General features: G+C 49.2%; 1 protein-coding gene across 1 annotated transcript in view; it reads left to right on the forward strand.

Moving 5' to 3' along the window:
* Positions 1-30: 30 nt before the first annotated feature.
* Positions 31-13533, forward strand: part of Mvb12b (multivesicular body subunit 12B) — a 149057-nt gene continuing 135554 nt past the window's right edge. Inside the window, exons 1-2 of the mRNA XM_028756971.1 lie at positions 31-154; positions 12702-12824. Coding sequence (XP_028612804.1) covers positions 80-154; positions 12702-12824 — 198 coding nt within the window. The 5' untranslated portion in view covers positions 31-79. The remainder of the gene's footprint in view (positions 155-12701; positions 12825-13533) is intronic.

A 13533-nucleotide genomic window follows, 5' to 3' on the forward strand; every position in this document is an offset into this window, starting at 1 on the left:
GGGGAGGCTGCGCTCGAGCTGCGGCGCCGGCTGCAGCCGCCTGGGCCCCGGGCCCGGCTCCTCCCGCGCCGCCCGGGCGATGAGAAGCTGCTTCTGCGTGAGACGGAGCCGGGACCCGCCGCCGCCGCAGCCGCCGCCGCCCCAGCGGGGAACAGTTAAGTGAGGCCGGCGCGGGAAGACGGGCAGGGGCGGGCGGGCACGGGAGGAGCCGGCCGGGCCCAGGCCTGCGGGCGGCTCACCCGGCCCCGCGTGAGGACAGGCCCCGGGAGGGCGGCCTTGGCCGGGCGCGGTGCCACGGGCTCTCGGGGCTCCGACTCGGCCTTGCGGCTAGAGCGAGCTGGGGACTCGAGTGGCAGCAGCGCTCCGAGGGTGGAGCCAGGTGAGGGGTGACGATCTCCACCGGGGCACACGCTGGGGACAGCTCCCTTGACTCGCCTGGCCTGGGGTCTGGCTCTCAGCTGTCACGTGGGTGCAGATGAGCGCGCACCTGACCCTCAGACATCATCACCTGGGGGCACCCGAACTGTAAGGGCACCTGTCTGCAAGGTGACCAGCCATCCAGGAAGGGTGGTGGGCATGTTGATGAGCCTCCCCTTGCAAGGACTCCAGCCGGGGCAAGTGAGGCCCAAGGGGCTGCTTAGCACAGCACCAGGGACTACATCCTCAGAGACAGACACAGTGAATAAGGTAGACCAAGGAGCATCTTTGTTTCCTTTGTCTTTAGCACGCAACTGTCCCTAAATTATCAGCCTATCTCTTCTGTCCCCTCATCCCAACGACCTGTTCAGCAAGACAAGGCAGGCCCAAGGCAAATGGCCATCACCCCTATTCCCTGCCCCCACGGGAGACCCAGAGCGCCTGGATTTCAGCCACATTGGCAGACAGCAGGCAAGGCTCCTCTTTCAGGGCCTTTGTCTCTGGTGATGCCTTGTTGGGGTAATCTATGTTTCACGACAGCTGGCTGGATCCTATCTCCCTTTAACAGGGCTGGCGAATCTTATCAGCTGGCTTGGAAAAGTTAGAAGATAAGCCCTGTAGAAACCTATACTAACTGAAAAACTCTGAGCCGGCAAGAGGTTAGTTACCAGAGATGGTGGCATCTTTCTTGCCAGCTGGGAAATCGTTTGGAGGTGCTTTGAGAATTTGTGCCACACATATGTAACGGGGTCTCTCTGAGGATTATGGCTTCTACAGGGACCCGGGCACCAAGCCCCGTGGAGGTGGATTGATAAGCGACAGCTGGTTCATTGACTATACAATCACCCTTTCTTGTTTACATTGCCATTCCTTCCTTTTTGTTCTCCGATATAGGCTAAAGACCTTTGCTGTGCCTATAGTGGTGGACCTAGACCAATCTAGAATATTTCACCAAAGTTAAGTGCAAGGAGTTTAAGAAGGAGACCCTGGCCCATGTCTGGCTTTTCTACTCACAATGTGCCATTGGTGAAATGAATGAAGTTTTCTGAGTCGCCATTTCTTGGCATGTAGACTGAAGATATCTGTCATAGGGTCATGGTGGGTTATAAACTAAGTGTTGCAGGAGACCTTAGCGTAGTGCCTGCCTTAGTGTGGTGAATTTATCAGTAAAACCAGTTCTTTCTAGGGCTCAACATCAACTTGTGCACATGGGTGAGCTTTACCACTGAGCTACAGCCCCCAGCCCGGTCAGCATTACTGTTAGGCATTTGGTAACGAAGTTTGCTCACTTAATTTGTTTTTTTGAGTGCCTCTTTGTAAATAGAAAGCTATGCTATAGTAAATGTGGCTTGATTTTGAGGACTTAGTTCTGTCGCACACTTTAGAACTCGGGTGAATCTAATAAAGCACTATCCCTTTCTCAAATCCCCATTTTCTTAATTAAGAAAAGGGTGACTTAAGGTGACTTCCACATAATACCTATGTTGTAAGGACCATCAGTCAGGAAGGCCCCTGATCTTTCCAGAGGAAATGAAGTGGGGTCCAGCACTCAGCAGGCCTAATGCTTACATGATTTGTTGCTGGGGTCAGGCCCTATTAGACAAATAATTCAGGAATATCTTGAGTTTGTATGTGTGACAAGACCACATGGCCATGTGAGAACAGTGGCCAGAGGCCTCTCAGGGCTTGGGGAGTAAGGGAGAATCCCAACATTGAATTTCTGCCTGTTTCATGGCAGATCTGCTTCATGGGGATCAGAAGCCAGTGGCTTGGGTCGGTATGCTGGCTGGTTAGAAGTGTGCCGTGCTTCAAGTCCAAAGAGCAGCAGCCTCACCACATAGCCACATAATGATGGTGCCGGGGTTGAGTGTGGAAGTGTGGAGTGCGGTTGGCACGAGGAAGATGACAAATGACTGCAGAGTTGGATGTGGTTGAGCCGAGGACGCTGGTTACTGGCTAGAGATGGTGAGCAGAGCCTTCTCTGGCAGTTGGGGATATGGGGTGTAGGGTGCCTGTAGTAAACTGCTTCCTCTCTGGTCTCTTCTGCTCTTCCTGGGGCTCTCCCTGGCCTCTGCTTCCTCTGCAGCCCCAGGGAATTGTGGTTTCTCAATGCTGTCTACAGAGCAGAGGCTTGAGCCAGGCTCCTGCTCCAGCTGCTGAGACGGCAGACACCCCCCCCCACCAGCAGGGTGTGTATGACATTATTCCCTTATTGGGGACATCCTATGGGCATGTGTTTGCTTTAGTTGACACACTCCTGGCAAGATGCTAAGCTTGTCCTGGCAGAAATATGAGAGCCCCATGGGCCCAGATCCCAGGGCCACACACAGGAGCTCAGTGGCTCAGCTTCCTTGAGGAAAGAGGGCCCTCTAGTTGGCCTTCTAGCTGGGGTTTTTACTAACGAGTTCCTATGTTCTTATCTATAGATACAGATATGTGTGCACATGCTACATCCACTCTTTTAAAATTAAAAAAAAAAACCTAGATACTGATCAGGACAGAATGTTCAAAAGAACACCTGTATATAGTCATTTACGTAGAGAAATACATAATTCTTTTTTAAAAATCATTTTTGTGTGTGATAGTGAGGTGAAGGTCACATGTGTGGGGAGGTCAGAGGACAACTTGTAGGAGTTGGTTTTCTCCCTTCACCATGTAGGTCCCAGGGATCAAACTCAGGCCATCAGGCTTGGTGGCAAGTCTTTATTTACTGAGCCATTTTCATGGCCCATACATGAGTTTGTTTTAAGATTTATTTTTAAGTGTGTGTGTGTGTGTGTGTGTGTGTGTGATGCACATGACTGTAGGTACTCTTTGAGGCCAGAAGAGGGTGTTTGAGCCCCTGGAGTTGGAGTTACAGATGGTTGTGAGCCACTCAACACAGGTTCTGAGAACCAAACTTGGCTCCTCTATAAGAGCAGTGTTAACCACTGAGCCATGTTTTCAGCTCCATAACATGAGTTCCTAATGGGACCAATAAGCCTGGGGAGTTTATGAAAATGCAGATCCCAGGACTGAATCCATCCCCAGACTTCACTGAGGCAGAATCTCTAGGAAAGGGACTCTGGAACCTGTGTAAGCACGTTTGGGGTATTCTTATGCCTGTTGAAATTTGAGACCCACAGTTCTAGATGTTTTTAGAAAAGCATTACATGTAGACAACATAAACTTTACCGACTTAGTGTTAACAGATCAGTGACACCTTAGTCACACTGTTTTGCAGCTAATCTGTGGAGCTTTTTCTCTCAGTGTGTGTTTGTGCACATCTGCATGTGTCTGGAAGCCAGAGGTCAACGTCAACCTTGGGTGCTGTTCCTCAGAACCATCCACCTCAGTTTTTTTTTAGGTAGGTTTTCTCATTGCTCTGGTTCCACAATTATTAGGCTAGGATGGCCAGTGTGGCCCAGAAAGCCTCCTGTCTCTGTCTCCTCAGTACTGGGACTACAGTGTGTATGATCATTTATTGGTTTTTATTTGTATATTTATTTATATAAATATATAACTTTATTGTACCTCATGTGTATGAATGTTTTGTTGCGTGTATGTCTATGTGTTGTGTACATCCCCAGAGGATGAAACCCACCAGATCTCCAGGAACTGGGGTTGCAGATGGCTGTGAGTCACCATGTGGGTGCTTAGAACTGAACCCAGCTCCTTTAGAGAAGTATTGGTGCCTTTTACAGCCGAGCCATCTCTCCAGCGACAGCACTCACCTCTGTCTGGCATTTTGACATGGGCTCTGGGCACTAAACTCCAATCCTCTTGTGTTTTCAAAGCAGAATCATCTTTCCAGCCCTAATCTCTAGACTTTTTTTGGCTTGCAAAGTTGAAATTATTAAATAAGTCCCTTTCTTAGGGCCCCTGGCAACCTCCATTCAATTTTGTCTCCCTGGGTGTGACCATGCCGGGAGCCTTATGGAGCTGGAATGCTAGGATGTGTAGCCTTTTCTGACTGGCTTATTTTACTTAGCATGATATCCTCACAGTTCACTGTGTTATAGTATGGGTCAGATTTCCCTTCCTTTTGAAGGCTGAGTGATGCATGGTTGGATGTATTGACCGCATTTCACTTACCCACTCATCCTATTTTGGCTATCGAATGAGGCTGTTCTGGCAATTCTTTATTTAATTCTTTGTAGTTAGAAATGGATCATATGGAAACGTTATTTTTAATCCTCAGGGGAATTAGCATACTTTCCCCCATAAAACGATGGCTGCCATGTACATTCCCACCAATAACATCAAAGCTCTGATTTCTCCATATCCTCCCAATGTTTGGTACCCTCTGGGTACTTGTTTTTCTTCTTGGAGGTATCCAGCAGGATGGGTGTAAGACGGTTCACTGTGGTTTTGGTTTTAACTGGCATTTCCCAGGGACTTCCTAGTTGAACATTTTCTGTGCTGCGCATGGTCCAAACATCTCTCACCCTTGGAGAAATGTTTGTCCGAGTAATTTGGCCACTAAAAATGAATAAGTTGACTCTTGTTTAGCTGTAGCTCTTTGTAGCTTTGAATATAACTCACATATTGTGAGCAGAGATGGGTGGCAAATAACTTCATTCTTTAAGTTGCCTTTTTACTCTATAGAGTGTGTTCTCTGATGCGATTCTAGATGTTTTATGCATCTTGTAATTCCATAGAGAAAATATACCAACTACTCCTGCTTCTGTTGGTGAAAATGTAGGCCTGGGCTGATTGGTTTGTGTAGAGGCGCACAGCTGTGAGCGTTTGAGTTTCGACCGGCATTCTGGTCTGACTCTAAAGCTGTGCCTTCTCCATCCTATGCTCTGCTGGTCATCCCTACACTAGCTAGTAACCTAGGAGGCCTGAGGAGACTTGATGGAGGCCATGTAGGTGGGAGAAACATAGAATTGAAGTCTTGGTATACTTGTTTGGACCACTGGCTTCCCTTCTTGCCCTAAGCACACTCGCTTAGTCTGTGTGATAGGCAGCAGTGCCATTTTTTTAAATGGAGTTTAGTTGGATTTATTTGTTTGTTTTGGCCTTTCATAAACCTGTTTCATAGCCTATCTGTTGCTTGCTGTGCCCCCAGAAGTCCATGCTTGTTCATACCACTGTGCCTTTGTCGAGGTCAGCAAGACTCCTACCATCCACATGCTCTTGTCTCTAGGGAGGCCAGTTCTTCACTTTGAAGGAGGTGTCTCCTCATTTGCAGCCCCTTGCCTTGGGGGTTTTCTCTGTAGCCTGGGTCACACCTTTCAGCTGCTACTGAGCACTGTGGAGCTTCTCCCAGTCTGCTTTGGATTATTCAGTCTCAGCTCAGACCCGGAACCAGGGTCGGGCTGTTGTCTGTAGAGGCACGAGCTCCTCAGGGTGTTCTCCTTGCCCCCGGCTGGGACACTTCTGGGCCCACACACATCACCACTGCATCGAGATCCAGACTTTGCCAAAGACTGCAGAGCCTCCTCCTCTCCACACATAGGTACTTCTGGAGTTCAGTTTCTCTTCCTAGGACATCAGTGACCCTGCTGGGGGTCCCATGAGAAGGGGCCAGGTAGGCTTGCCACCACTGTCGCTACTGAAGCATGGTGCAGCCTCCTGAATCCACTGAAATCCACTGTTTGAGAGGGCAAGTACTTCGTTCATTCTCTCTATCCATACGTAGATGATGTATCGAGCACCGACTATCGGCATGGTGCACATAGCATGGCTTTGAACAACGTGAGGAAATCGTGCAGCCTGAGTAGCAAGGCTGTGTGTGCACTCATCTTTGTTTACATTTGTGTACACGAGCATATGTGTATGCTAAGACCTATTGTGTACACGAGAATATGTGTATGCTAAGACCTATTGTGTACACGAGCATATGTGTATGCTAAGACCTATGCTATTAGAGCTACGGGTGATGGCATTTGTCTGCACGGGCAGTTGGAGAAGGCTTGGGAAAATTCAAGAAGTGCCTGGCATGTTGAATGCTGGGGGTAGATGTCTGTGGGAGAGAAGCTGGTATTCTTGGCTGACCTATGATCAGGAGGCAGGGGATAGGGAGCTCATTCTGAGATTCCTCTCAATGGAAGGTCTCCTTCAAGTTCATTTCATTTCATTCATTCACCATTTGCTTATCAAACATATGAGGACCAATCTTCAGGTTCTTGAATTGCAGGTAGTGACCAACTGTTTTAGCATCAGCGGGGACCCTGGGAGAACGAAGCTTCTTAGGCTCCTTGCTCCAGTCTCTGGCAGCCCCTAGGAGTCTGTTTCTAGTATGGGGCTCAGGGCTGTCAGTTTTAGTAGCTTCCCAGGAGACACTCCTGAATCCCAAATGCAGGAGAGCATTCCTCTCATCCTGGCTCTCCACAGATGTAGGGTCCTGTTAGGGAGAGAATGTGGGAGGTTGTGTCGAGGTGAGCCAAGTCTGCGGTGCCAGTGGGATGTGCAGGGAAAGCCAGCCGGCAGAGTACCAGAGACACCCCTGAGTTTGAGGAGAGAACTGGAAGGCGCTTGCAGGAGCTGTCAGCTGTCAGATGGGCTGATTGGATTGATGAATGTACTAGAGAAACACTCAAGATGGGAAAGCCAAAAAGGATACAGGATGTGGGAGTTCCTCAGCCTGGTGCAGAGGTAACACAGCATTTACACTCAGACACTGTATGACTTAGTTATACTATAGCACTAAACATAAAAGGACCTTTGCTCTTGTGACCTCCTGGGATGATTTTACTTTCTGGCCATTTTCCTTCAGTCAGGTTTTCCAGTGTAGTAGACCAGGCTAGACACGATGGGAATGGACAGGATCAACCCTTATTTGCTGCGATCATAAATAAGGCAGAATGAGGTTCTGGTGTTCTGGTGGACTTCTGGTTGTGTTCCAGGGCTTGTGCAGAGTTGGGTTCCTTCAGGCAGCTTTGTCTGGGCAGAGCTGGAAACTCCATTCTCCATTTGTCTTTAGAGAGAGCCTGCCCTGTGTGCTTAATGGGAGGTACGTGTGGTCCTCAAATGATTAATATAAGTGAGATGGTCTGATTGAATTTGGTGCATTTGTGTACCAGACATTAGGAAAAACCCAGATCTTTACTGGAGGAAAATGAAGTGCTTACCTTTGTTGGTTTCCCAGCTGGAAATTTCTCTGTGACCTAGGGGAGCTTAGAAAAAATGTTTGCTATCATTCCCTGGTATCAGAACAGCCCTCCCAATAGTTAGTGGCCTGCTGCCACCTGCCTATCCAATGGCAGGTGCCCCAGGGATTTGACTTCTGATGGGTCACTACCAACTTAGCTGTGCACACACCCAGGTGCATGTGGACCAGGCCCTCTCTTGAGGTTCTACAGCAGATGCCCTCCAGCTGTGCACTCGCTCTCTCAGGCAGCCTGATTGCTGGCTGCACACCCTCCTGAGTGCTTCATGGCACCTGGTCTCAGCTTGAATCCTCCAGGTGAGGTAGCTTCTGTACCTGTGGCCTGTGCAGTGTGGTATGCTGAAGAGGCTGTGCCCTTTGTCTCTTCCTTGTCTGCAGAACAGTACTAGTGCTGGGAAAGAGGTGCAGAGTCCTCCCTGTTCTCGGACTCCTGGCTTGTAGAGCAGCTCACCAGGGAGAGAGTCTGCCCCTGTGCCCTTGGAGGGGGAAAATGTCTCCCTTTCCTTCCTGCCCAACAAGCAGCAGGATAAGGGCAGTTTGTGGTTTTGGTGCCCTTGAGCTTGGATCCCAAGCAAACTGAATACAGTTCATCCTTCTCTAGGGACTTAATTAACCCACTGGTTTTGTCATTTCAATTACAGTTGGCCAGTTTAACCTGCAACCCCCTCCCCACTTTGGTACTTTGAAATTACTCTTTTCAGAAGATAATGTGATCACTCCTTTAGCCCTGGTGGGCAGGTGTTGGCATTGCTTCTGAGCCAGCCTTGTCCATGCTCTCGCCAGGGAGGCTGGAGTGGCAGGGAGGCCGGGGTGGCAGGGAGGCCAGGCCTTCTCTGAAGGCAGCAGCTCCCGCCCCCTGCAGTCCTTGCTCTGGAAGCACTGGAAACTCCCTGGCCCACTCCCCACCGCTGGAAGGGGCCTCTGTGGAGAGACTGCGTGCTGTTAGCTGGGTTTTGATTTCAGTACTGGAGTTGATAAAACGAGATAAACCCCAGGCTCACTAAGGCCGTGGAAATTAAACAGTGATGATATCAAAGTTCCCCCGAGTCTTCAGCTGTGCTACTGTAGCTTGCTTTCTCCCAGCTGGGGCCCAGAGGCAGCCTTTGATTCTGAAACAATGAGCATCTTCAGTTAGGCCCAAAACTGCTGACTTTTAGGGATTAAGTGCATGGTTGTGGTAATTCTTTGATCAGCTACAAGGGAGCAGTGTGCTGTCTGCCCGCCACACTGTGAAGGGGCTTCATAGTTAAACTATGAAGTTCACTTCTCTGTGAACCTGGGATGACAGTGTTGTTGAGGTGCTTTGCTGTAGGGAACCAGACCTCCTCCATTGCAAATGCATGTAGTATGGTGTGGACGGAAAAGACCCCTCTCTTTCGCACTGCATGCCTACACTCTTGTTAGCTCTTTTGTCTTGAGGAGGGATTGCTCAGAGAGACACAAGGCCTGGAGCAGGGCTCTGCAGCCCTCAGCCTGGGAATGATCTGGCAGACCACATGCCCACTCTGGAAAGGCCCTTGGGGACTGACATCTGGAAGGTTACCTTCCAGAACAGCTCAAGGTCACTGTTACCATGGACAAGAGCAGATGTGACTCCCAGTGCCCAACACCTTTCTTCCTTGTCTGGCCTGTGTTGAGAACCCACTGTTTTCAGATTGGCTCAGTATCTGCCACCCAGTCACACAAAGGCTTTCCCTGTCCACTCTGGCTTTCCCTGTGGACACTTCCTGTGGCCACAGCTGGATGGCACAGTGTTGCCTCTCTGCTTCCTTCCTCCAGGTCGGTTGGCCCGGCTACTTGAGTGTGGTAATGAAGCCCCCGTGTGCTGTGGATCCTGCAGATGCCAGGCCATAGATCAACCCATCCCCTCCTGTGCTGAGCTCAGATCTCCCTCATTAGGCCTGAATTTACCTCTGTCCTACACAAACATGGCCTTAGCTCATTTTTATTGTTGTAAATTATTTATGAGGGGAATGTTGAATCTCGAAACTGGGGTGTGAGGGAATTAATCCCAGGTTACTTTTATCTTTCTGTATACATTTCTTCCCTTTGCTTTACTTACTGAGCTATGGCCAGAGGAAAAAAGCGCTCTGGCATTTTAAGATATAATTAGTGTTGAACCTGCTTTCCCATTTGGGCAGGACGTTGGTCACCCTGTGCAGTGGAACAGCGCACAGACTAGACTGAGAAGGATCCTCTGCCTGCTGTCAGTCGCCGGCCGCTGGGTGTCTGGGACCAAACCTCAGTTTATGCTTATGTAAAATAAGGCTAGTTTGGGGGACCCTCCAGCTCTGAGGTGTGTATCAGCTGATAAGGAACCCGAAAAAATCCTCTGGGTGTGCAGAGTTCTGTACAAACTTGGCCGTGGAGCCACTATGATGGAACCAAGAGTTGTTGCAGGAAGGCCTTTTGTGTTTTATACCTAGTCACCTCCTGCCTGCCTGGTCAGTGTAGATCTTTATATATGCTCCCTTCTGTCCCTCTGTTGGGCTCACATTCATGGCCCCTCTTCCTCCCGGCAGCGTCCTGTTCTGCTCCCTTGTCTTCCCTTCTGGTTGGAGACTCCAGGCAGCCTGAGGAAACATGGAGTGCAAGTTAATAAATGGCCTTTTGTTAGGAAGGTCAATTGAAGTGACTGTAGAGATGCTGTTAAAAGTAATTTGCAGTCACAAAATATGTAATTCAGGGCAAGCCACTTTGAGCGATGGCCTCTGCCATGGATATCTTGGGCGTTTCTCATTAAGAGGCTCCTTGGCTGGTGGCGGCCATGCCCCACCGCCAAGTGGGCTGCAGCCCCTGGAACAGCCATTTGTCTCCGAGGCACAAAGGCTGCCTTGATCCCCAGGGCACAGCAACCCGGCAACCAAGGGAGAGAGGCGGGGCGAGCGTGGAGATGACTGTGCTGGCTGAGCCAGACCTGTAGTGGGCTGGGCAAGCTGGGCTCCTGAGCTCTGAGGACCAGCTCTTTGTCTGCTTCAGCTGGAGGCTGCCCGCGGCCATCTTGGAAGCTGCTGCTGGATGCCTCCCGGGGTGCATTATGGGAGCAGTGACTTCCTTTGCAAGCATACTCACCCTCTTGCAATTGACAGCAAGCAAGAGAATCGTCTTTATGCCTCATGGAGTGCGCTGTCCTTGGGGAACATGGATCTCCCAGCAAATGAGATATTCCTTGTGTGTGCTCACAACCTCACTCTTTTCTGTCTCCCTCCATCTCTTCTCCTTTTCTTCATTTCTTTTTCTCCTCTTTATTCTCCCCGCCCCCCAATAGTAAAGGCAGTAGGATTTTGCTTCACTTGTTCTTTATTAAGTTCACAGCGTGATATTTATCACTGGCAGGATTCGTACATTGTGCTAATGAGTTGTTAATTGCAAAGCATCTTTGGTAACAGACATCAGGTACCAATATTTTTGCAAACTGCAGCCGTGTGGTTTTTATGTCTCCCCCCACCCCCAAATACAGGATTTTTTAGGGACAGAGGCATTTTGTTTAGAGATTTGCTCTGAATTGGGCAGGTGTAGATATTTAACCCTAAGCCCATATTGGGGTCACACATGTGGAGTCACCTGATAAATATTTACTCAATACCTACTTGGTGCAAGAGCACTAAACACTGAGCTGTCCTGGATAAAAGCTGTCTAGAAAATGAAAATCCAAACAAGGAAAGGATAGAGAGGTGCAGCCTGGTCTCCCCTCCTGCCCTGGGCTTTTATACACTTATTTTTGGTAGAAGCATATAAAATATAACTCTATAACTTGGCTAAGGGGCAAGGTGCCAGGTGCTGCCAAGCCCTAACCAGAACCAAGTCTGCTTCCAGTGGGTTCCGCAGACTAAAAGGGTGACCTGCATGTAATGTCGTCGTGATGGTTCCTGGGAGGTAGGCTACAGACATCCTGAGTGACCACCGCTTTCTGATAAGAGGCGGAGGAGCAAGAATGTGCCTCCTGCTGCCTCTTCAGGCAGGATGTTTGCTTTAGAAGCTGTACTAGCTTAGAGAGCTTTGCAGCCAATAGGGTTTAATTGCTGCAGAACGAGGTGGGATTTATTCTGTTCTTTCCCACTGCTTGCCCAGTAAAAGTGCTCTATGTCTCTATGTTTTTATTTGGATTCTGGTGCACAGCCACTCAAGCGGCCAGGTCCACTGCTCTCTCTACTTGGTCAGCCTCCTCTGCTGGTCCTGCGCAGAGGCAGGGAGCAGCAAAATATTAATTCCACGCATCATCTTTTCATCCAAGTGACCAGTGAGAATTAGGATCACTGTTAGTGCTTAGCTTTGAGTAAGTGCCACTTGACCTGGAGGTTAAACTAGACAAAGACATGGACCAGACCTCTAGTGCATGGTGCTTCCCGGCAGGGTCCGGCTGGAGTGCCCTTAAGAACCCATGTGCCCTTAAGCCCTCTAGTCTACCGACTGTTTTCTGAGTGCCTACTGTGTGCCTCTCTGGGCCCCTCTTTTATATTCTCTGTCTGTTTTCACAACAGCTCTAGAGTGGATCAAGACCTCATTTTACAGTTGAGAGAAACCTGGGGTTCCCCAAGGTTTAATTTCTTGTCTGACACTATGTTATAAGTGTGGAGTCTGGAGATTCGAGCCACACACACCTCCTGTACCTATGCCCAGATGCCATCTCTGGTTTTGGAGCTCATTGAATTCTCTGTCTAGCTGTGGTTTGGAAGCCCAGCTCCATACAGGAGCACTGTGTGAGGGACAGACTCTGTCAGGGGTGGCTTGTCCAGTATTGGTCCCTGGTCAGAAATCAGGCTGGTAGGAGTAGATTTAAGAATAATGTGGGCTAGGCAGGTAGCTCAGTGGGTAGCGTGCTTGTCTAGCCTGAGTAAAGGGTTCTGCCCCTAGCACCACATAAAACTAGGTGTACACACCTGTAATGTGAGCTCTCAGGAGGGAAGTAGAGGCAGGAAGACAGGAGTTCAAGGCCAGCCTAGAATATATGATAATGTGCTTTTGTGTTTGAGTGGAAATTACCTCCTGATATGAGCCCTCAGCATTCCACACTAACAACTTGAGGTGGTTGAATTCTTGGTCTGAGTTCAGGGTCAGATAAGGCCAGGTAAGGAATGCATTGCTCACTGAGGATAGCTGCCTGATCCTCTGTCTACTTGAAACCTTGCTCACTAACATTAAACACTGAGTTTGAATTTTTTGCTCTCCATTTCCTTTTCCAAACCAGGACCAAGCCACCATGCCTGAAGTCAAAGAGCTTTCAGAAGCCTTGCCAGAGACATCAATGGACCCCATCACGGGAGTCGGGGTGGTGGCTTCCCGGAACCGAGCCCCGACAGGCTACGATGTGGTAAGACACAATACCAGTTTGTCTGTTCTGCTCTCTGTCTACTTCAGTCCCTGTGTGGAAAATGCGCATCTTCCCTCTCAGAACTTAGAATGAGCAGAAGAGGAAGGTCATGGCCAAGGAGTTGGTCAGGAGTGGGAGTCAGGGGACTGGCTGAGGCCATGGAATGTGCGAATGATTTCCTGGCTATAACAGGCTTTTGACATTTGTGGTGGTCATTTTTCACCTTTAATTAGATTCATTGATTTCCAAAGTCACCTCTAGTTTTGATGCTTCATGAAGAGGATTTAGGAAAAATCCTCGGTGTTGTCTTGTATTGTCCCAGGAGTTTAAATATCCTGAGTGTGTTGTTCTTCTCCATAGCCAGCAGGGAACTTGTACAGTGATTAGCTTAGTGTGTGGGCAGGGGCTCTAAGTCAGGGCTTCTCAAAGTCAGTGCCAATAATCATGTAACTCTCTGTCATGGGACCATCATGTACATCATAAGCTGTGTGCTGCAGCATCCGTGGCCTCTGCTTAGCTGAAATGAAGAGTTTCCAGATGTTCCCTGGGAAGGATGGCGGAGTAAAATCAGCCCCCGTTGAGAACCTCTTCGGTCAGTCTGTATTGGATCCCCACTGCAGAAAGAGGACTCCATTAAAAAAAAAATCAAGGAAACAAAAGCTCTGCTTCCCTACTGTTGAGATGCTTGTGAAGAGATGGATTTGCATTC

Source organism: Grammomys surdaster, unplaced genomic scaffold, assembly GCF_004785775.1.
Source record: "Grammomys surdaster isolate TR1022 unplaced genomic scaffold, NIH_TR_1.0 126133, whole genome shotgun sequence".
Lineage (NCBI taxonomy): Eukaryota > Metazoa > Chordata > Mammalia > Rodentia > Muridae > Grammomys > Grammomys surdaster.